At 54.2% G+C, this 21,363-nt stretch overlaps 10 protein-coding genes across 10 annotated transcripts; 7 read left to right on the top strand and 3 right to left on the bottom strand.

The window, feature by feature from the left end:
* The first annotated feature begins 2,922 nt into the window (after positions 1-2,922).
* On the top strand, positions 2,923-4,092 carry L226DRAFT_305714 (uncharacterized protein). Its single transcript, XM_067673743.1, has 2 exons — positions 2,923-3,556; positions 3,605-4,092. The coding sequence occupies exons 1-2, from the start codon at positions 3,115-3,117 to the stop codon at positions 3,961-3,963; spliced, it is 801 nt and encodes a 266-aa protein (XP_067529796.1). The 5' UTR covers positions 2,923-3,114; the 3' UTR covers positions 3,964-4,092.
* Positions 4,093-5,923: 1,831 nt separating this feature from the next.
* On the top strand, positions 5,924-6,494 carry L226DRAFT_575841 (Arf GTPase activating protein; the record flags this gene model as incomplete). The annotated part of the gene is made up of 5 exons (XM_067685260.1): positions 5,924-5,987; positions 6,044-6,110; positions 6,162-6,219; positions 6,278-6,401; positions 6,451-6,494. 5 exons carry the CDS (start codon positions 5,924-5,926, stop codon positions 6,492-6,494), a joined length of 357 nt encoding a protein of 118 aa, XP_067529795.1.
* A 181-nt stretch (positions 6,495-6,675) lies between these two features.
* Positions 6,676-9,276, top strand: L226DRAFT_305745 (family S53 protease). Its single transcript, XM_067673744.1, has 9 exons — positions 6,676-6,791; positions 7,088-7,352; positions 7,402-7,667; positions 7,728-7,953; positions 8,004-8,105; positions 8,160-8,353; positions 8,402-8,548; positions 8,611-9,055; positions 9,130-9,276. The coding sequence occupies exons 2-9, from the start codon at positions 7,113-7,115 to the stop codon at positions 9,187-9,189; spliced, it is 1,680 nt and encodes a 559-aa protein (XP_067529794.1). The 5' UTR covers positions 6,676-6,791; positions 7,088-7,112; the 3' UTR covers positions 9,190-9,276.
* Positions 9,277-9,648: 372 nt separating this feature from the next.
* Positions 9,649-10,057, top strand: L226DRAFT_540060 (uncharacterized protein). Its single transcript, XM_067681797.1, has 2 exons — positions 9,649-9,713; positions 9,773-10,057. The coding sequence occupies exons 1-2, from the start codon at positions 9,686-9,688 to the stop codon at positions 10,006-10,008; spliced, it is 264 nt and encodes an 87-aa protein (XP_067529793.1). The 5' UTR covers positions 9,649-9,685; the 3' UTR covers positions 10,009-10,057.
* Positions 10,058-10,302: 245 nt separating this feature from the next.
* L226DRAFT_472166 (uncharacterized protein) lies at positions 10,303-11,136 on the bottom strand (the record flags this gene model as incomplete). The annotated part of the gene is made up of 3 exons (XM_067676445.1): positions 10,303-10,499; positions 10,554-10,819; positions 10,883-11,136. 3 exons carry the CDS (start codon positions 11,134-11,136, stop codon positions 10,303-10,305), a joined length of 717 nt encoding a protein of 238 aa, XP_067529792.1.
* Positions 11,137-12,863: 1,727 nt separating this feature from the next.
* On the top strand, positions 12,864-13,416 carry L226DRAFT_305662 (uncharacterized protein). The gene is made up of 3 exons (XM_067673742.1): positions 12,864-12,949; positions 13,008-13,281; positions 13,339-13,416. The coding sequence occupies exon 2, from the start codon at positions 13,020-13,022 to the stop codon at positions 13,245-13,247; it is 228 nt and encodes a 75-aa protein (XP_067529791.1). The 5' UTR covers positions 12,864-12,949; positions 13,008-13,019; the 3' UTR covers positions 13,248-13,281; positions 13,339-13,416.
* Positions 13,417-13,627: 211 nt separating this feature from the next.
* Positions 13,628-15,619, top strand: L226DRAFT_472089 (family S53 protease-like protein; the record flags this gene model as incomplete). Its single annotated transcript, XM_067676434.1, has 8 exons — positions 13,628-13,768; positions 13,831-14,096; positions 14,151-14,367; positions 14,424-14,525; positions 14,582-14,775; positions 14,833-14,979; positions 15,039-15,489; positions 15,545-15,619. 8 exons carry the CDS (start codon positions 13,628-13,630, stop codon positions 15,617-15,619), a joined length of 1,593 nt encoding a protein of 530 aa, XP_067529790.1.
* A 346-nt stretch (positions 15,620-15,965) lies between these two features.
* L226DRAFT_494667 (uncharacterized protein) lies at positions 15,966-17,244 on the bottom strand. The gene is made up of 3 exons (XM_067677490.1): positions 17,062-17,244; positions 16,498-17,010; positions 15,966-16,446 (listed from the first exon to the last, which is right to left on the bottom strand). Exons 1-3 carry the CDS (start codon positions 17,167-17,169, stop codon positions 16,423-16,425), a joined length of 645 nt encoding a protein of 214 aa, XP_067529789.1. The 5' UTR covers positions 17,170-17,244; the 3' UTR covers positions 15,966-16,422.
* Positions 17,245-17,803: 559 nt separating this feature from the next.
* L226DRAFT_563534 (uncharacterized protein) lies at positions 17,804-19,244 on the top strand. The gene is made up of 3 exons (XM_067683565.1): positions 17,804-17,898; positions 17,965-18,861; positions 18,926-19,244. The coding sequence occupies exons 1-3, from the start codon at positions 17,848-17,850 to the stop codon at positions 19,151-19,153; spliced, it is 1,176 nt and encodes a 391-aa protein (XP_067529788.1). The 5' UTR covers positions 17,804-17,847; the 3' UTR covers positions 19,154-19,244.
* A 491-nt stretch (positions 19,245-19,735) lies between these two features.
* Positions 19,736-20,424, bottom strand: L226DRAFT_575835 (uncharacterized protein; the record flags this gene model as incomplete). Its single annotated transcript, XM_067685259.1, has 3 exons — positions 19,736-19,909; positions 19,988-20,110; positions 20,167-20,424. The coding sequence occupies 3 exons, from the start codon at positions 20,422-20,424 to the stop codon at positions 19,736-19,738; spliced, it is 555 nt and encodes a 184-aa protein (XP_067529787.1).
* Between the last annotated feature and the right edge of the window lie 939 nt (positions 20,425-21,363).

The raw sequence follows: 21,363 nt of genomic DNA, 5'->3' as shown, positions 1-21,363 counted from the left end.
TCATTGTCGTCGTTGTCGTTGTTGTCGTCGTCGATGTCATCAGCGTCGACAGACACGTAGTCCGCATGCTCGTCGTCATTGGCAGACATGTCGTTGTCGTCGTGAAGTTTGTCCAACATGTCCCCATCGCTGTGGACCAGAGGTGGCGGGGGAAGCGAAACGCGCTCTTGCGCGAGCATGCGTGCGCGACGTGCGGTATTGAAGCACGTTTTCATCGCGAGGACTTTGTGAGGGCGCCGGACAGTCCTCGGAGGAGAAGACGCCCCGATGTTGCCAGGACGGGGCGGGAGAAGGCTGACGGAGGGGCGCCCCGAGATCCTTACCATACCACCACTTACAATTCGATATGATGTTGAAAGAGATAGCACAACGTGAAACTTACCTTGGAGGGTTCTGCATCGCAGAAACATCCGCCACACCGGAAGACTCACCAGGCGCTGCAACCGAGCCGCCGTTTGAACGCGAAGTGGGTGGTAACATCTTGGGAGGGGGCATTAATGACGATATCTACACGCGTACTCTACTCCGTCAGGACATAAACGAATAGTTACCTGCGAGGGTGCGCCCTCGGATGTCTCAGCCAACTGGGAACTGCCGCGGCGAATGGACGACATAGTGCGCGCGAGAGAGGGCGTTGTGCGAGGGTGCGTCGAGCAAGAGCATACGAGCGAGAGAGAACGAGCGAGAGAGAACGAGCGACAGACTGGGTTTGTTCGCGAAAGCAGACTCTGCAGAGCGTAAAACGCGTTTGCAAGAGTGTGCGTTCCTGGGTGCGGGGATGGGATGAGGGCGCAACGCAGCAGCGATGGTGGTGGTCGCTGGTCAAGAGACGAAGGCTGGATTTGGGACCAAGTAAGGTGCGCGGGTGACCACAACCCAGGGTTAGGGTCCCATCATTCTAGGGTTTATTTCGATAAGTAATTTAGTTACCTGGTAAGTACAGAATACTTACTCAAGATAATCGGAGTGTGAAAAAAGTTCCCACGTCACAGGTTGTCGTGACACTTTTTGGCGGGGAGCGTCGTACCTAAAAAACGATCACTTCGTTCCTCATCGATCGTAATTGCCATACTACTTTGCACTGGACTGTCCGACATCCGTTGCTGCCCTGCTGTCTGTGTATAATATATTCAATTCGTATGCCCATCCACCGCGAACTCAACCTATTCGATCTGCCTGGTCGACTCGAACCACCAATGAGAGAGTTATGTCGGCGGCATCCTGTATTCAAGGCCTCATATATGTCATATATTGCATGCCAAGTTGACACTAATGCGAAACAATCGTGTACTCAGACTTCGAGAAGATTGCGCCGGGCCTCATCTCATCCGGCTTTAGGAGCGCTGCTTGCTTGGCTCTACTTAGCATCTCGTCGTGTGAGCGGCGTACCAGTGAGCTATGATAATGAACGTTGTCGCAGGAATCCTAACAATACTGCTACACGCCATTGTCCCCAGAGCAGAAGAAGACGCTAGTACCCCGAGCGCCGAGCTGGGCATTTGCGTTGCAGAACGTGCTGACGAAGTATTCATGTCAGCAGCGTGATTGCTGAGATTTGTGACAACAACCACCAACTTCGCCAAAGTTTTCTGCACCTAGAAAGCTTTCATCGTCGCAGCCGTAGCTGTGGTGAGCACGGTGAGGGAAGCTCATCCTGGGCGAGGGAGAGAAGAGACAAGTTGTGCCAGCGGCTCTAGCGCTCCCGGACGCCCGTGAGACAACGGCGGCGCGCGATGCGCAACGCAGAACAGTTCTGACTCCTGCGTACTGTCTACTGCTTTCCGTCTTCTCAATTACTCCCTTGCTGAGACTCTCTCTCTGCTTGTCGCTCTCACATTGTCAAGCATATGCCGCGACGACTCATCACGCTCTTTCCGACGACGCCTTACGCCCATCTGAGCGTGTCGCTCGGAGTACTCGGTCTGTCAGTACCGTAACTCGCCTCGTCGTTGCAGACGCGTCTGTCATCACATTCAGAAGGGGTGCTGGAGGGCTCGGGCCTCTCTCAGGTGCGCAGCATGCAGAGGAGGAAGACCAGCGGGATGTTAAGAAACGTGAGAGACACAGGAGCGCATCACCAGCACAGGTACGGTATCACATAGCTCTCTTGGTATTGCAGTTGGACGTCGAAGTACGACTCGAGAACGAAGGCGATGCAGAATGTGTGCTCCCAGAGGATGTGCGACATGTACCCAGTCCAGGTTGTTGGACAAGACCCATGGCGAGTAGCTAGGCGACAGCACGCAACAGCCCAGGATGTGCATGCAGCGCGCTCTGACGGTTATTGTCGCTGTCGGAGAGGCTGCGTACTGAGACTGAGCAGTGGGGAAAGAGCGTAGAGTCGGTAACAGAGAACAACACTTACTGTACCTACTCTGCTCATTACGTTCCTGCATTTCTGCCGACTCTTGAGGTGGGGTCTAGTCTTCTGTGACCCTCTGACTGCAAGAGCACCTTCGCCATAGGGACAGTATGGGTCCAGAGTCCATAAACCGACCGGGGGTGCAGAGGGAGCCTTATATACCCCCGGGACGCGTCGCGTCGCGTCTCTCACGTGATCGACGTGTCGCGCTAAACAATGCTAACTTTGCTCTTGTTACTTATGATCGCGTATCTCGTCAATGTTCCTGACCTCCTCCCATCGACCAGCTCTGGATCCATGTCCGTGCGATCTACATCAAGGCGACACGATCCTTGTCAGGCAGACGCGACAGGACAATGCAGTCATGAAGAAACAATGAAGACGTTCGACGATGTCGGCACGCAAAGCGAACGCGAAGGACACGCCGACGCAGGATGACGAGTTGACGGTCATACGTGAGCGCAACGGAAATGCAAGACTACATACATGACGGTGGTGGAGAGCACGGACCAAGGTGAGTTCTTGATTATTCAATGAGCGTCGCACCCCATATCCTGCAAGTGTCGTTGTCCCCCGACGTTTTTGTTTATTGACCGCGCAGCCAGATCGGCGCCCGTGGTCCCCTCCCTCGCCGACTATCTCACTTTTGACGACCTTCGTGCCGCACGCACCCCATCCAGTACCGCCACAACAGCGACTGGCAATGATTCCTACTACAACTCGTGGTCGAAGCTCCCACCTACTCCCTCGGTATGGCAGGCAGTTGCCTGGTTTGTCACATACCAAGGAGCTCACCCCGGGGTCCGATACAACCCAGAACGACGATCACTTCCGCGCCATCGCCGCCAGGACTCCCAGCCCAGACCTCGAGCAGCCGAACATCACCAGCGTGTCCGCATCGCTCTACACACGCCTGCGCGAACACCTGTGTGCGACGTCCACTCCGGTGCGACGTCCACAACAACCCTCAGCTCCTTGCTTCTAGTGACCACCATCCTGCCAACCCCTTCAAGTCGTGGAGAAATCACCGAACGCTGCCTTTCTTACTGCGGGGGTCTTCGCTTGCATGCACGCGGCCGTCGATATCGCCCACCGCGCGTCCATCAAGTTCCCGTGCATGTCCCTGCACGTTCGCGCCCTCGAAGCATCCGTTCGCCTTGTTCAAGTCGCGCGTTGGTACGACTGTTGCCCCAGGTGAGTGTCAGGTTCCTTTAAGAGGGATTGATGGCTAACGAGACCTAGCATCTACACTGACTGACGCAATCTCGCTCAGTCGCGCGACATCCACCTCACGCAATGCCACAGAGAAACGTCGTGCGCACAAGAGCTCCCAATCACCCACCTACCAACCGTACACCTCCATAGGCTCGACCCTTGGTCCCGAGGCGATCGCGGACTTCTCGATTGAGGTGTTTGCGGACTTGCGCGGCCTCGTAAACATGTACCGCACGCACCCGCTGTGGTTCCTCTGCTGTGCCCGCCGTTGCCAGCTGCAGCGGTCGCGGGGCATGGACCTGGAGGCATCCGTGACGGGACGATGTTGTTGCAACGCTCAAGGGCACACGCCCCCCATTCCATGGCTCCAGTGCCTGCCACAATAACGATGACATCCACAACCCCTGGCCGAACCTCCCGCCTGCTCTCTCGGCAGGCCACTTTCTCTTTTCGTGTACAACAACGAGCTCATCTTGGCCCGATACGACCCGGATGTAGACGATCACTTCCGCACCGTCGCCGCTAAGACTTTGACCCCGGACCTCGAGCAGTGGCGTCACCAGAGCGTCCGCCTCGCTCTACATGCGCCTGCGCGAACGCCACTGCATGAGCCCCGCCGTCCCTCTGCCCCCCGAAGAAGATGTCATGAATACGTTGCTCGCAACCATATTCCTTCCATATCCATTCCTAGCATCACGGTACCGACCCCCATGCCCTTCAGTCGACCTCGAGCGTGTTGACAGTGTCGAGGCGGCTCCTCGTTTGGTCTGACGTCCAAGTCTCCTTCAGCCACCCTGGAACGAATGCCCCCGCGCTCGCCGCCTGCCCACGATCTCATCCTTCAAGAAGAACGAGCCTAGCAAACGTGTTCCGTGTGATGACACGGTCCGCGCTCTGCTCAACAAGCATTCGACTCTATCCCGACCATGCCATGTCATCGCGTACGTTAATCAACTAGACCAGAGTAGTGACGGAGCCCTTTGTCTAGTAGCACGGACCTTGTACAACAGGAGACGTCATCCGCAATGTACGCACGCTTGTGCAAGACGATTGCCGGTGCGACCGCGCGAGCTGGATCATCCGCTCTCCTTTCGACTGCGTCGACATCTTCCACCACCGCCAAAGGCTCTTCCGCCCCCAGGATAAATTCGTTCGCACGTCCGCTCGATTACGCCAGCGAGTTTGAGCCCTCGTCTACGACCATGACTAGCCACGGAAGCGCGGGTCGCCCAGTGTGAGCACGACGTTCAGCACAACTCAGATTCAGAACGGGCCACCGTCGAGTAATCAATGCATGCTGCGAAGTTTCAACGTGCCGACTGTGAACGAGTTGTTAGCTAGGGCGTGAGCTCCGCTGAGCTCGCTGACACATTGCAACACGACGCCCATCCACACGCCGTCTTGCACAGTCCCCGAGACTGTCGAGCAACACGTCAAGCGCAGATTCTCGACCACGCAGTACGTCTGATTCTGTCTCGCGTGCGCGTCGCTTTGCTGATACCGTGACATTAAGCCCGTTCCTTCGCCGAACGGGAAAGAGGCTCTGTTCAGGACTCTGCAGCCATCGAAGTCTGCTTTGACGAAGAAGGCGGTGCCTCCGAGCCAGTGCCAGACAGAGATTTCCCCGCAACGTCTGGAGGACTGTTACTCACAATACCCCTTCTACATGCTCTACCGACCCCGGGAAGAACCTCGCCATCGGCAGCTACCTCGGAAGATGAACGTGGACAAAGGAGCAGGTCGAGGTCAGTGTCCGTGTTCTCACTTCAAAGCTCCCATGTGTACACTGGTACACAGTCCATGAAATCGACGGGCAACATCAAGTTGACTTCCCTCTGCAATACGGACAAAGTCAGGCATCCTCCGCTAACGAACGTGATTGACGTGGAGGGGGATAGTGATCTAGCGAAATATATTCGATGTGAGTCCTTCTCTATATTAGTCTTGTCAACATGTCCCCAATCTCGTCGCAGAGTACAAGTCGTACGTACCCCATTGGCATAAGTCGCTGTTTGGTCCCTCGCGCTCTTGATCACTTATCTTCCACTTCAAACCGTTCGAAAGCCATATCCCACTACATCTCCACGTCGAGAGCCACGTCATCTCAAGATCGCCGCCACTCCTTCCCCGCCTCAATCGCTAACTCCTGCGAGCACGTTACCCGCCGCGGAATCCCTATACACACTCCCAAATTTGTTACAACAACAAGCTCAACACGATGAACACATTACGAACTCTGACGTGCGAGGCGGCGACAAGTCACAACACCCATCCTCGTTCTGCGACCTAATCGTTCCCGCTGCCGAGAGCTAAAGCTTAAGTCCAAGCGCGGCATCTTTGCCCATCATGTCTATCAACAAGATTACCGCTGAGAGGAATCAACGGATGCAGCCGGAACTAGCAGGGAACGGTACGCTTAACAGTAATCGTCACTAGAGGCTGGACTGACGGACGAGACTCGTGCAGACATTTGCGCGGACTGCAAGACGCGCAACCCGCGATGGGTATCGTACAACCTCGGCATCTTCATCTGGTGAGTATTTGCAGTGTAACGTTGGTTGACATGGGGTGACGAGGGCCGCAGCGTCAATCGCGCAAGCATACCCCGCAGGCTGGACACGTGGACGAAGGAACAAGTCGAGGTAAGTATACATGTAAGTTTCACATCAGAGCACTCCCGCGACGTACGTCGGTACACAGTTCATGAAGTCAGCGGGCAACATCAAGTCCAATGCCCACCACAGCCCGGACGAGATCAGGCATCCTCCGCCGACGAATATCATCGACGCGGAGCGGGGTAGTGACCTGGAGAAGTACATTCGATGTGAGTCCTCCGTTTTAGTCTCATCGACATGCCCCCGACCTCGTCGCAGCCAAGTCTCTGTCCAGCCATACTGTCTCAGTAAACGATTTCTAGGGCGTTACACGACGTGTGCGTCCTTCCTTCTTCCGCCCGGATGAAGTTTTACTGATTACAAGCTCAGCCCTTCAAGAGGCATATTGGACCGGCATTTGCAAAGTTTCTCGTCTCGCTACTCGTCAATACCCGCCTTTTCTCCACTAGACGATATCTTGTACCGTGCTTTCTATCCATCGAGTTCTGCTTAGGTGCTCCGTGATATCACATCGGCGAGAACTTGAAGAAGCTGTCACCCCGTCATAATGCATCTTGCATCTTGCTCAAGCGATACCCCTGGACCTGAACAGAAGCAGGGTGAGTCAATGAATTCCTTGCTTTCTTCCGAGACATCGGAGTCGCTTTCGCTCCAGGACCGGTGCGGAGTCTCACGTCTCGATTCATGTGGCGCGCTATGTCCGACTCGAAAGCATCAGACATCGTCTTCATGATGTTCCTGTGTGCATGCTCGTGACCATTTTGAATACATACTCTGTTCCTGCAGAGATGCTCAGGCATTGAGCCAATGACTACTCGCTTAACTGAACCTTCGTGCAGCCGCCTATGATTCTTATAAGAAGAGTGCTCGCCGATTTACTGATCAGAGCCCTCAGGGATACCTGAAGATCTCCCGTCGACATGCTCTCTCCAGCTTTCATCCTCGTCGGCCTTCTCTCTCTGTCATCGGGGATTCATGGCGCGCAGCAGACAGTTCCGCAGAACCCGCACTTCACGCCTCTCCACCCAGCCTCGCCGGGGCAATCGATCTCACTGACCCTCGGTCTACCTCCCACGAACATGAGTGGCCTTCACGCAACGCTGTACGATGTCAGCGATCCCGCCAGCCCCAGCTATGGGAAGTATCTGACCAAGGCTGAGGTATTTCCTTCTCGTTGTCGTGTCAGAAACCATACTGATCTTGTCCTAGGTTGAAGCATTCGTTGCGCCAAAGACTGAGAGCATCAAGGCCGTCACGGACTGGCTCTCTCAACACAGTATCACGGCCGAGGTGGTTTCGCCCTCGGGAGACATGCTGCGTATCAACGTGCCAGTGTCGACTGCGAACGCGTTGCTCAGCGCGAATTTCACCGAGTTCGCTGACAAGCACTCAGATACAACGCTTATCCGCACGTTGTCGTATACAATCCCCGAGGCTGTTGAACGGCACGTCAAGTTCATCTTCCCGACCACACAGTGCGTCTGATATTCTCTCGCGCAGGCGCATCCGAGCGCCGTTGACACCGTGACATTCAGGTTCATTCCTCCGCCAACTAGGAAAGGTGCTCTATTTAAGGTTGTGCAGCCGCCGAAGTCTGTGTTGGGCAAGAAGGCGACGCCTCCCAGCCAGTGCCAGACCGAAATCTTCCCGGAATGTCTAGAAGACCTTTACAACATCCCGTCTGCGCCCTCTACCAACCGTGGGAACAGCCTCTCGGTCAGTAGCTACCTCGGGGAGATGGCCACGGAGGCGGACCTGAACGTAAGTTTCTTCTAAGTCGGCGCACGAGCATTCGCTCAAGGCATCCGCAGCTCTTCTTCCAAGACTTCAGGCCTGACGTGAGTTTTACGCCTTTCTTCGGCATCGTCTCTGTGGATGGAGGTATCACCTCAGGAAATGGGACATTTGAAGCTGTTTGTGCCCCTTCTTTCGAATGGATACGCCGAAACTACTGACATGCTCTTCAGAGTCTAGATATTCAGTACACCATGGGTGTCGCTACAGGGGTGCCGACTACTCTCTACTCCGTCGGCGATGACACCGTATTCGGCTTCATCGACCTTGCGAACTTCATACTGTCCCTTGAAGAGACCCCGTTGGTCCTCAGTACCAGCTATGGCTTCGACGAAGATGATTTTATGTTTGATGTTCCCCTTGCAGAGTGAGTGCATCACCCGTTGGAAACTTGCTGGTGACTGATGAGTGGCAGGTCGTTCTGCGACGTCTACGCACAGCTGGGAAGTCGGGGCATGACGGTGCTCTTCTGCTCCGGCGACAATGGCGTGTACAGCTTTTCATTCGATAGCACCTGCGACGCCACCACGTTCGGGCCTACGTTCCCCAGCGGCTGTCCCTTGTAAGTTTCCGTGGTCATGCATTGAAGTCCCCACCCCTGACGCGCCACGACACGCGCTACAGCCTAACGTCTGTCGGTGGCACACAAGGCGTCGCACCCGAGGTCGCGGCATCCTTCTCCTCTGGGGGCTTCTCGAACATCTTCGCGCGCCCATCGTATCAAGACGGCGCTGTGCAGCAGTACTTCGGTCAGCTCGGGAGCACGAACGCAGGGCTCTACAACACCTCCGGGCGCGGCTTCCCGGACATCTCCGCGCAGTCTGTGAACTTCTTCACTTGGGTCGCGGACGAGCTGTTCTTCATCCTCGGGACGAGCGCGTCGACGCCAACGTGGGCGAGCGTTATTGCGCTGCTGAATAATGCAAGGCTGAATGCGGGGAAGCCGTCGCTTGGGTTCATCAATCCGCTGCTGTATTCGCAGGGTGCAGGGGCGTTAAATGATATCACGCGTGGGAGTAACCCGGGATGCGGGAAGCAGGGTTTCCCTGCGCTTGCTGGATGGGATCCGGTACGTCCTTCACTAGCTTCACTTCTTAGTTTGTAGGAGAAGCAACGGTAGCTGACAGTCAATCGTCCCCTTAGGTTACGGGACTGGGAACCCCAGACTACAACAAGCTCCTGAACGTGGTCTTGTCGGTTTGAGCTGACTCTTTGTGGAAATGCATCTGTTGACTCAGAGCTCAGGATTTATGAGAGTTTCCAGCTCGCATTAATGAATCGTACCAGGTACTATGAGGTAGCATGCCCCCTTCGCACATGTATTCCGGTGATCTAGGATGAACACATGGTAGTGATCCGCCTTCAGACTTGAAGACATGCGTTCAGAGCGTTTGTTGAAGGCTTTATTGTGGAACGGCCTGACGGGAACACGCAGGTCTTCCGAGCAGCGTTGCGGCGCATCTATGGCGACCAGATACACCCAGATGAACAACGCGTGGTCTGCAAGGTCGCCTATGGCGGGCGCCGTGTCCTGCAGGATGGCGGCGTCTCGCTAAAGGCCAAGCTGCAGTACTACAAACTCGACATCAGGTATGGTCTTACCCCTTCTCAGTAGATCGGTACCTTTCCTCACACGCTTCGCTAGGCCCCGATACCTGACAGACTTCAGTTCGATTGCTCGGAGCTGTATGAGGTCTGCATGAACCTTGCGGAAACATGGCGTCCCAGTGCGTCCCTTAATCCCGTTTGACACTGTCTGGTCGCCGCTCACCTTTTCTTCTCAAAGGCCACGTTATCTACTGCAGCGAATTTCTGCCGGCTGCTTGGGCTATTGAGGGACCGCAGAAGCTCATCGAGATAGTGAAGGCCAAGCGAGGAATTGATCCCGAAAACTACGACTACGCACAGAGAGATGCTGCATTTGCATGCAAGTCTCTCGGGCAACGGGTGAGCCAGAGGGATTACTTGGACAGTCATCCCTATCTTCAAGAATGGCGGGAATCTGTTGAGGGATGGGTCTAGCAAGCATTGCCCGACGCTCATCGTAGTGTAGTCCTCGTATACCGTACACAATATACATGATTCGATGAACTATGTGGCACAGTGTCTGACTGCCGTTACAGACCTCATTTACTATACTCCGCAGGCTTTGTACGTATCTATCCCAGCACAGGACAAGCGGGGCACCGTGAAGCGCACGGCGCCCTCGACGCTCACAATCTCTCACTCGCTTCCCAGTCACGAAATCTCAGCTACTTTATTGGGGTAAGTAGTAGACAGCACAGTGGCATAGGACGACGAGTGTGATCACATTCACTACTCGGTGCGCGCCTTCCCCTGGTCGTATCTCTTCCTTTCAACACGCCAGTCATAATAGTCCTTCACGACCACGTACGCCGTCCTGTCTATAAGGTATTGGGATGTTCCCTCCCGGGGATTGCCGTGTTCCTTCAGTGTCTCGACGCTCTTCGCGTACTCGACTGGGATGTCTTTCCCGAAGAATGAAACGTAACCTATATGGCGTTGATGGTGAGACATTGGGATTGCGAAAAAGACACACCACTCACGAGGCCAAAAGGTATCCGCATCCATGAAAGCCCTCCATATCTGCGAGCAAGCCACCTCGGTCGGGTAGGGAATAGGCTCATAGAAGGTGAAATCGCCCTCATACTCGCACTTATGGGCGTCATTCGCGTCGAGGAAGTCGATGATGACAGGAAAGAGCTTGTCGTCTGTCCCCGGAACTTTCGTGGCTACGATATGCCCTAAGCCGAAGGCATCCAGCGCAACGCCGGCACGATGGATGTCGATGAGATGGGTAAGCACGGTTCCCCTGAAAAGTGCGTACACGTCAGATCGTGTCCATACTGCTCGAACTGCCCCCGGAATCGCTCACCTGAAGTATATCGGCTGTTGACGGAGCGGCACGCGAAGAGGCCGCCCGCAGTCCTCCAGCATCATCACGCCGGTGAGTCCTTCATAGGTCTCGCCCATGTAGTATCCGTAGTAGATAGGTACGGCCTTGCCGCAGAGCGGGTGAAGCTTGCCCTCGTATAATTTGGCCTCCTTCTTGAGATCTTTGGCGTGTCGTCTGCCGAATGCTACCTTGAAGATGAAGGTGCGGGTAATGCCCCTCAACTTGATGACCATCGTGCCACGATAGACTCTCCTCATGCCATTGGCACGGTTAGAGAGGGTGTCGATGATCTTGGTCACGATGTAGGTTTCCGTGATACCTTCGTCGGTCATAGCCGTCAAGGTGTAGAACGGAGTCTGCACCTGGCGAGCCGGAGGAAGGTTGCAAGCTGAAGATGGGAACTCGAGCTTGAGGGACATTCGTCACTCGTGGCACCGTGTGGGTTGCAGGACCGAGCTTCAAGGCGAGGGACAACGATGTCTTGTTAGTTGCGAGCCTTAGGAGCTCGTCAAGTTTACCTCTGAGAGTGCGTTTGTGAGCAGAACGTTGGAATTTGGATGAGAAAAGGAGAAGGGAGCGAGGAGCGCGAGGACAAGTGGCACGCCGGCCCGGGCCCGCCGCGGAGCGCACAATGTTCAACCGTCATGTCAGTGTCAAAGCTCCTTCTCTCCCTCCTTTCCCTTACGCGTAGACAGCTGCTGTTGCTTAGAAGTGCGGGCTTGCGATAGTTGCGAACCATGTATGACACCGAGCTCAACTTTGCAAGCCCGAAGCCTCCAACAAATTCCGAAGAGGGCGCCGCTGGCATATCGCAAGAAGAGTCTTCCGACGTTGGATGAAGGAGTGGTCAAGGTGAGTATTCGTGTCATCACATCAAAACTCAACCGTAACATACACCCGTTTGGAGATCATGAAGTTGAGGGGCAACATCGGATCAAATGCCACTACAACCTGCAACGCGAGCAGTCAGCCAACTTCCGCTAACAACTGGCCCGGAGCGGTAGTACATACATCCAATGTGAGTCCTTCTCATAGCCTCGTGGAAACGTCCCCGATCTCAATTCCGGTACAAGTCCTTCCTACCCCGTTCAGAGCCGCCGTTGCTCGTGCACTCTCAGCTCCGGGAGCCCCGGAAGCTCACGAATGGTAGCCCGATGATGATGACACCACACTTCAGGTCGTCGTAAAGTTGAAGCCTCATGGTACCAATGCGATCTCTCGTATCACCCAGAGCTTGTTTCGCTAACACAAACGCTGAAGCTCACTCGGCACATTGGACTTCAAACAGTCGTTGGCCTTCGTCACAGGGCGCTGGCAGTCGCAAGATTGGGAGTCTGCAACGCCCGAACAGTATGATTTCTCTCGACAATCAGCCATAAATACAAGACGTAACTGTCGTCACCGTTGAACTCAAGGGCGTTTGAGGCCGGACGTCAAATTCTGAAGGGCAACCAGTACACGTCGGCAATTATATGCTTGTGAGTTCATTCTCCATTGAGAGATATCACTCACGCTTATCGTTGGTCACACAGGTCTTCTAGTTCAGCATGATCAGCGATGTCAAGACTTCAAGGCAATTGGGTCCGTGACTCTTGACAGAGGCTCGAACTCGTGCTCCCACGTCGAGACACTGCGAGCCGCGGCCCCGACATGTGCTGAATTAGCATGGACCAAGACGAGCTCTTATGCATCCCGCGAACCACCGCATTGCTCCATTTGTATCCTGGGGTCTCTCGTTCTGGCAGTGCACGCTTTCGAAGCTATGGTGACCACCCCCTAGTCGGCATCCCACCGCGACTAGACTGTGTGAGTTCAGCGTGAGGCCTAGGATGTACGCAAAACCCAGCCCTGGTGCATGCTCGGAGGCGGAAGTACTGGAGGCTGACCGGGACGTTGAGCGGCCAAAGAAGACCATCGGAGAGGTACGCCGCAAGAGTAAGTACCCCTCACGTGAAGCGCCATCTCTCATGCATGTCATACATACGTCTACAGAGGTCAACTTGGTGATTCTCTCGTGTCCGTCCACGTACATCAATCACACCTTCAGTAAGAAGATACTCCTCTTACTGCCTCACAATGATCTGATCATGCCAAACCGCCATAGGCCACCTGCAGGATGCCTTACGGTCGGACGGATACATCCATCTTGAACTCTACCCAGCACGACAGCTGTTCTCGGGTACGTTCTCTGTACCTGAGCGGACCCAAAAAGTGCGGATCTCTTGTCATTGTGTTGTACACTGCGACGTCGACATCAACTCTTCTAGACAGTGTCAATACCCCTTTCCTCTGTGCCTCGACACGCTCAGCTGGTCCCTGTACAAGCACCTCGATCGCAGGTTAAGAATAGCACTGGGAGGTCCAGCGCGTGAGATGCTGTAAGTCGGTCTGGGATCTCTAACAACGTTCGTCTCATTCGATGTCTTGCACTGTAGAACTTGCCCAGATAACTCATGGGCTTGCATCCGAAGGTCTGATGCGCGCGCTGCTGTCGGAATATTGTCCGCCGAAACGTTCAAGATACCCGAAGGAAGCGGAGGTGGCGAGGTACATATAAGAGGGCTCCGTCCGCATCGTCGATGATACCAGGACCCTCAATCCTGAATTCGTCGAACGAATTGCATCATGATCTCTCCTCTTCTCATTGCCCTCAGTATCGTAGCTCTCTCTATCGGGGCGCGCGGCCGTCAGACAACGGTCGTACCCAAGCCCAACTTCGTACCTATGCATCCGGCATCCTCGACCTCGTCCCTCCAGCTCACGTTGGTGCTGCCTCCTACCAACATCGGTGGTCTTCATACTGCGCTCTACGACGTCAGCGACCCGAAGAGCGTCAACTATGGGAAGTATCTCTCGAAGGCGGAGGTACGGGTGCACACTTCGCATGCCCTAGTCACAATTGACTTACATGCACTTCTCTCTACTAGGCAGAAGCATTCGTTGCGCCTAAGCCGGACAGCGTGAAGGCCGTCATCGATTGGCTCGGAAAGCACAACATCCACCCGCAGACGGTCTCGCCGTCCGGAGACATGTTGCGCATCGACATTCCTGTGTCGACCGCGAACGCTCTGCTCACCGCCAACTTCACTGTCTTCAAGGACAAGGATGCCGACGTCACTCTGACACGGACTTTGTCGGTAACGATTCCCGATGACGTGGAGCCTTACTTGCAGGACATCTATCCTACCACCCAGTACGCATCCATTCGTATACTTCATTACCTGGTAGCTCACAAAAGCGACATTAGGTTCATCATTCCGCTCCGTCCGAAGGATCCGTCATTCCAAGTTGCCACACCGCCGCCGAAACTTGCAAAACGGCAGATCGGCTTCTGCTCTTCCGATGTCATCCCGCTATGTTTGGAGACATACTATCACATTCCCGCTGCACCTGCGAATGCCACCGGGAACAGCATCGGCGTCAGTGGGTATCTTAACGAAGTTCCTTCGGAGAAGGACCTCCAGGTGCGTGAACGTTTCCCCGTACTTGCTAAGAGTGATGCCAGCTAAGACATGAACAGGGATTCTTCCAAGCATGCAGGTATGACGTAACGACGATTCCGAAGTTCAACATCGTGTCCGTTGACGGTGGTGTCACGAGCGGGGTCGGGACATTGGAGGCTGTACGTTCCAACCTCCGACATCTGTGATATGCTGATGCGACGTTCGTACTACACAGAGCTTGGACATCCAATACACGGTCGGGGTTGCGACCGACGTCCCAACAACCTTCTACTCCGTTGGTGACGCGACTGCAACAGGCTTCATCGATCTCGCAAACTACTTACTCGGACTGGACGAGCTCCCGCTGGTTCTCACCACCAGCTACAGCTTCTTCGAGACTCAGTTTGAGGGGACAGGATCGCTACCAGAGTGAGTTCATGCTATGTACATGTGCCGTTGGTCCGGACCTTACAGGTAGCTTCGCAGTACGTTCTGCAATGTGTATTCTCAGCTCGGCGCTCGAGGAACTACCGTAATCTTCTCCTCGGGGGATTGGGGAGTGTATGGCCTTAACCCGGATGGTTCTTGCAACACCTCGACTTTTGGCCCCACTTTCCCCAGCACTTGCCCCTTGTAAGCTTCCGACCTCATTGTGTGCTGGTAGCTGAACTTTTCCCCTTCTCGCGTCACAGCTTGACTTCCGTTGGTGCCACGACAGGGTTTAACGGACCCGAAGTCGCAGCAGACTTCACTGGCGGCGGATTCTCCAACATCTTTCCTCGGCCCGCCTACCAGAACGCCGCAGTCGAGAGCTACCTGAACACCATTGGAAGCACCTATGCAGGTCTCTTCAACAGCACTGGTCGCGCGTTCCCCGACATCTCCGCACGGGGTGTGAACTACCTCACCGAGATCAATGGCAGCTTCTGGACGATCGACGGCACAAGCGCATCTACCCCGGTCATCGCCAGCGTCGTCGCGCTGCTGAACGACGCCCGATTGAACGCGGGTCTGCCTTCGCTCGGGTTCATCAACCCGCTTCTATACTCGCAGCAGGGTGCTGCGGCACTGAACGATGTCACGAGCGGGAGTAACCCAGGATGCGGCACGCAGGGCTTCCCAGCGGTACAGGGATGGGATCCGGTATGTGTCGCGGTCGTGACTACTGGTTGAGGAAGCTAATACCAGTTTGACATAGGTAACTGGTCTCGGCTCGCCCGACTTTGACAAGTTACTGGCCCTTGTCATGGGTGCTCAGTCCAGTGACTTCTGAGTCGTACAACAACTTGGGGACTGGTCGTTATATGGAGTAGGCCGTACCTTCCCGTGTCGAGGTTCTGAAACTTGTCGCTTGTGTACGACTACGTTGTGGCTGGGAATGTCTGAACTGAACGGGATGTGGTCGCAACGAACCACTGCTTTACTATTACTGGGCCCCCTACGCCGAACGATACGCGACTGAATACTACGCCAAACACCATCATTGCCTCGTTAGCGGGGACAGCAAGGTATTTGGCGGCAAGGCGGTTTTCGACTCCTTCGGCGACCGTGCTTTGGATGGTCATCTTGGCGACCCCGATCTCTGTCCCTTCGTCACCATCGGCTCACAACATTTCTTTCCCTTTCCTAATCCATTTATTGTCCCGTTAGGGCCTAGCCCCATGTCGGACACAATACAGACAATGTACGCTACTGCTATACGAGAGAAAGAAGCGAGGGATTCAGATAAGACAGGGACCCCGAGCGTCCGAGACAACATTTCTTGATCACTGACGTGTCTAAGTAGTGCCGGATGCAGCTGCGGTCCGGTCGTCCCTTCTCTCTCGAATGAGATGGAATCGTTGCGCTTTAGCCTGTGATCGAACTACGACGTGAAGGAGCGCTATGCGATGTGTGAGTACGACGGGGTGGTCGACATCCGAGGCCCCAGAACAAGCTGCAATGGTGGTAAGGACAGTGTCTCTCCGAGTCTGAGGAGCAAAAAGAAGAACGATGCAGAGATTGATCCAGATACATGCGAAGGTGCGGCTATAGATACAAAGCAATAAGACAAAGAAAAGCGAACCAAAGATCCCCTTAATCGACGCTCGTGAAGACGCCCTGGACGTGCGGTCAGCCATGTATAACATGGAGGGGGGAGACAGAACGTACCACATCATTATCCCAGTCGAACCACCACTGCAGCTTGCTCTTGGGGCCGTCGCCTTCGTTCATCGCAGATGTCAAGATGTCAACCACCTCATCGTAGTCGTAGCACAACGGGTAGCGCTCCTTCACGTCGTAGTTCGACCACAGCGCGACGATGCCATCCCATTCAAGAGAGAACGGACGACCGGACTGCAGCTGCAGACCGCACTTGTCGGAGAGGTCTTTGAGCATGAAGTGCCGCGAAGCAACGACGATGAAGTGGGCCACTTCGGGGTCGGCGAAGTGGCTCTCGTTTATTTCGCTGAAGTCGAAGACCTCCTTCCCGCCGAAAACATCGCGTTCATCCTCCATGAGCGGAACGGTGAAGTGATGGCGTCTGGCGTAATCGATGGCGTATTGCTTAGTGAAGGGGAAGCCGTAGTAGTGCAGCGGTGGTTTGCTAGGACCACGGCCCGCCAGCTCGCGACGAGGAAGAATATCTCGAGGCGGACGATTCTTAATGAGCCTCTTCAATTTCTGTGAGATTTTTGGTCAGGTAGAACTCAGGACGACGAGCGATGAACTTACCGCTGCTTGGGCTTTGCGGGCTGCATCGGAGTGTCTATTCTTTCTGACGGGGTCCCATTCTTCCAGGTATTGCCCGTTCTCCCAGAGTGCTGGATTTCTGCTCTCCATAGCGTGAGTGAGATGATGAAGTGTGAGATGAGTGGCGCAGGTATGTGGAGGCGTGGTGAACGTGGTGGATAGGTTCAAGTTGTGATCATTGGCGCTTCTTCGGCTAGGAATTCAACATGCTATAGACGCCCGAGAGGATCGGAGATCTGATCGATCTCCTCCACCTGCCAGGGCCTGGGCCTTGAAGCTTGAAGGCCTGAACAGCGAACATTATCCAAGCTGAAGTCAAAGCGCTCTTGCGTCTTGGACTATGTTGCGCATCGTTGAGGTATCAGGATGCACACGCGCGGTTTGTTTACCAACTAACGGGCACGACCGTCTCTTACCAAGTAAGCGGTTCGTCTGAGTCTCTCAGGCTGACGATCACGACAACAGAAGATCACGGAGAATACCATATATGAGGTTCAATTGTAGACCGAGGATAATCAAGGACAAAGGAGGGCAGAAGCTTACCGCTTACTCTGCGCTGCCTGAGGGCACAACTGGCAGTGGACTAGATACCGGGGACAAAAGGAATATACCGTGACGCTTTGATACCAGTTATAGGCAACAATTGACTGCCTAAGTATTGCGATTCTGCATAGAGTATTCAGTACCAGCGTCTCTCTCCGAACTCCGACCACATCTCTCTCCTCGTTCATCCAGACTACTCCCTACCCTCGCCCCCTTTGGCCAGTCATGCCACCCAAAGCTAACCCCAAAAACCAAAATGAAGAAATTCCTGAGGAGGTGCGCACAAGTCCGTCTAGATGTAGCGCATGCTTTTATTAACCACCCCAAACCACCGTCCAACAGGCAACTCAGACTTTGGCCGAATTCAACCAAACGCTCTCAAACTTTCTCTACGATGCTTGGTTTCTACGAAGCCAAGAGAGTCCTCTCTATCTCCTCTTCAATCACATCTATTCTACAGAATGCACAACACTCTACTATCCTGGTCAACCTCGCATATCCATTGGAGTCTGTCCTCAGCCTCTCTTCGGCACACCAGGGCCGGTGGCTACCAGGGAGAATTCGAAGTTAACCAAGAAGAACGACAAGTCACTTCCGCCTCATCAGAGGCCAGATTCCGCTCGTTTTCTCTTGTATAGCGACCGGGGTAACGACGCCAAGCTTCCGAAAGGAATCACCAGTGCACGTGTCCTCATATGCTTCCATGAGAACAAAACCCTCAACATTCCTGACGCCTGGTGGACCGCTGAAGCTCGTCAGGCAGCCGATGCGAAGATAGCAGCGAACTTGCCCCAGGTCTACGATACCGTCATGGCCGCTTTCGCGCATCACCCAGATTGGAAGCGCGTACATGCGGTGCTACTCATCGGCCCGTTCTTCACCCATTTGGCTTGGAACTCCCGTCCTACGGACCAACAGCTCGCTCCGGTTCAACCCAATCCCCTTCCGAAGGACCCCAAGAAAGCCAAGGGCAAGGCATACAAGATCATCATTGACAAGTTGCTCCAGGAGATCTCGCAGTACAAAGATCGTAGGCTTCCTGACGAGATCTATTATTACAACCAACCGGTTGTAGAGTATCATGATCTACAGGAGGGCGAGGAATACCAAGATGTTCGCCTTTCCCCTCAGTTTTTGTGGACGTTGGCTAGCCCGGTCACCAAGTACTACCCTCAAATCAAGCAGCGATCGAGCATGTTCGCCCCACCTTCCGTGAAGCCTCGTATTTCCGTCGGTCAGGTACGTGGTTGACTGTCTGTTGTCATTATCCCCTCTATAGACTGACTTTTTGAAATCCATACAGGCTGTCGCATGGGAAGCGGTCAAACAGGCGATCATCACCAAACCTATCAAAGATGTCAACTCGAAGCTGAGGTTCCTAGGCCACGGCCCAGGCTCCGAGAGTACACCGACTCCCCCCGCATCGAAAGGAGATTGTTATAAGCCATCTGGGAGCACGAAGCCTGCCCTATCGCAACCACCGATGAAGACGCGGGCTCGGAAGGAGGGAGAGTTGCCAGGTATCGAATGAGGTACTAGTTTCGTTATGTCTTCTCAAGAGCAAGATTTGTCCGGCGATGCTTTAGCAGCGGTCACTTCAAGTTCGTATGTAGTAATGCTGTATTTTGTTCCCCTCAATTATCTTGGTCGTTCATGTATCAAATCATGCACTACAGTGTCTTGGATTTGCTACGCCTGTCTGACCAAGTGAGCACTGTAATCTCGTGTTCGGTTCGACACCCGTGACACCGCGATCATTACTTTAAAGAATTGCATACAGACAGATGCATGGTGCGTGTGCTACTGTACCGTATGCATAATAATACGCAACTCAAGAAATATAGGGAAAGGCACGAGTAAGTGTGCACACGAATGCTCTTATATGGCTTCTTTGTCAAAGCGCAGGGGTCGCGCGGGACAACGACGGGTCGCAATTTGTGTTTCGTATCATTTTGCCATGACCGTAGCTGAGTTCGGGCATGTCGGTCAATGGCTGTTTGACTTGCGTCTGCGTGGGAAGCTCGACTACGACCTGTTCTACACCCAATGGAACTTGACAATCGAGCATATCAATTCAATATGAGAGAGAATAGATGAATGACGTGACTGGATGCTAGAAGCGCAGCTCGGCTTCGGGAAAGTAGTACGAAGGGATGCCACGACGCTCATCCGGAAGGGTCCGCCTTATGGCGACGTACCACAACCTGGTCGGATCCGGCCGCTGAGCCCAAGCTTGCAAGGCGGGATGTGGGTCCTCATATCCCCAAAGTTTGGGTGACACATTCGCCTGTATAGTAGTAAGATCATGCCATTGGTTAGCTTTAGCTTTGAAGAAGATAGACGAGATGTGCCATATGCAACGCACCATCGTGCTCTGCCACCAGACTTTCTGCGCCCTTACCATCTGCCACAATATATCACCCCACGAAACAGCGGTGACCATAGCGACCTCTTCGGTGCCAAATCGGGGAAGTTCTTCTCCAGGCAGCTGCAGCGACCTCGATGAGGACTTTTCATCTCCGAAAGACTGGGAGAAACGCTTACCACGCAGCGGAGGGCATACTGGAACGGCATCTCAGGCGGAAGAAACTGTATCGAGTGCCCATACGGGATGCGATCGCTAACAGTCACCGAGAATCTCGTCCATGCGTCGTGCGCCGTTGGGTCCAGGTATGCGCCGGCTTGGAACCCGAGCGAGCAGGGGTTTTCTCGGTCGGACAACTCCAGCACCCAGTCAGGATCGACGTTCGCTGGACTGGGGATCTTCACGACATGTTTAATGGGTACTGATAGAACCGCCATGGACGCCGGGTGCAAGGATACGGGATATGGTGAAGACAGCGGCCGAGGTTGTGGCAGTAGGGAAGAAGTATGGGCGGGCAACTCCTGTGGAATCTGTGAGCCGTCCGTTTTATACTTGAAGTCGGAAGACCGCATTGACCTGAGTTCCTGGACTCCACTACTTGGACCGGCGAAAGTCGAGTGGCGTAATGTCGCGCATGGACCTGGGGTCCGTCCGAATGCCTGTCTGTCGCGTCTTGTACCTCACTGAAACTAGGCCAATGCGCTATCATTCATTGCGCTTGCATGTATTGGGTCAATGCAGCCGCGTTGCGGAGAACATATACCTGTGGGTCCTTTCCCCACACTATCTCACCTGATAGAACACTAGCCGGGAAGTCTTTCTCTGAATAGCTGCTCGACGGGAACTGAGTACTATGGCGACTCACGAGTGTACCCTTTGGTATCAGGCGAGAACTTGACTTGAAAGCGTCCTTCTCTTTTTATGGTGGCGTGTCGACAACCAAGCGCATTGGGCACGGGTCTTAGCGAGACGATCAGGAGACACGAGCTCCCAAGACAATGCTCGTCGCGACCGACAATCGTCTGCTCTTGTGACCATCGGCACTAGAGTCTCCAGATCCTGTGTATGACAATACTGGTGAGTTGAAGGTATGATCGTGTTCAGGCTGAAGGATATACCTTGGAGACACCGACGCTCGTTATTATAGATGAGTTGCGCGAAAGCCTTGCGTCACAAGACCCTGCTCATTACGTATGCACGGTTAGGGTTGAGCGTGAAGATATCTGGACGTTCGGGGAGCAGATGAACTGCACACAAGAGCGCGCACCAGGATTAACAACCGTAACAACGTCGAATAATGGCGAGAGCCATGGAGATAGTCGCGATCGTGCAGTATTCATCAACGTCCTGTAGCAGCTCCGGTGACTGTAGGTATA

This window comes from Lentinus tigrinus, assembly GCF_003813185.1.
Source record: "Lentinus tigrinus ALCF2SS1-7 unplaced genomic scaffold L226scaffold_50, whole genome shotgun sequence".
NCBI lineage: Eukaryota > Fungi > Basidiomycota > Agaricomycetes > Polyporales > Polyporaceae > Lentinus > Lentinus tigrinus.
Note: the sequence above shows the minus strand (reverse complement) of the source record. Positions and strands in the feature narration are given on the sequence as shown.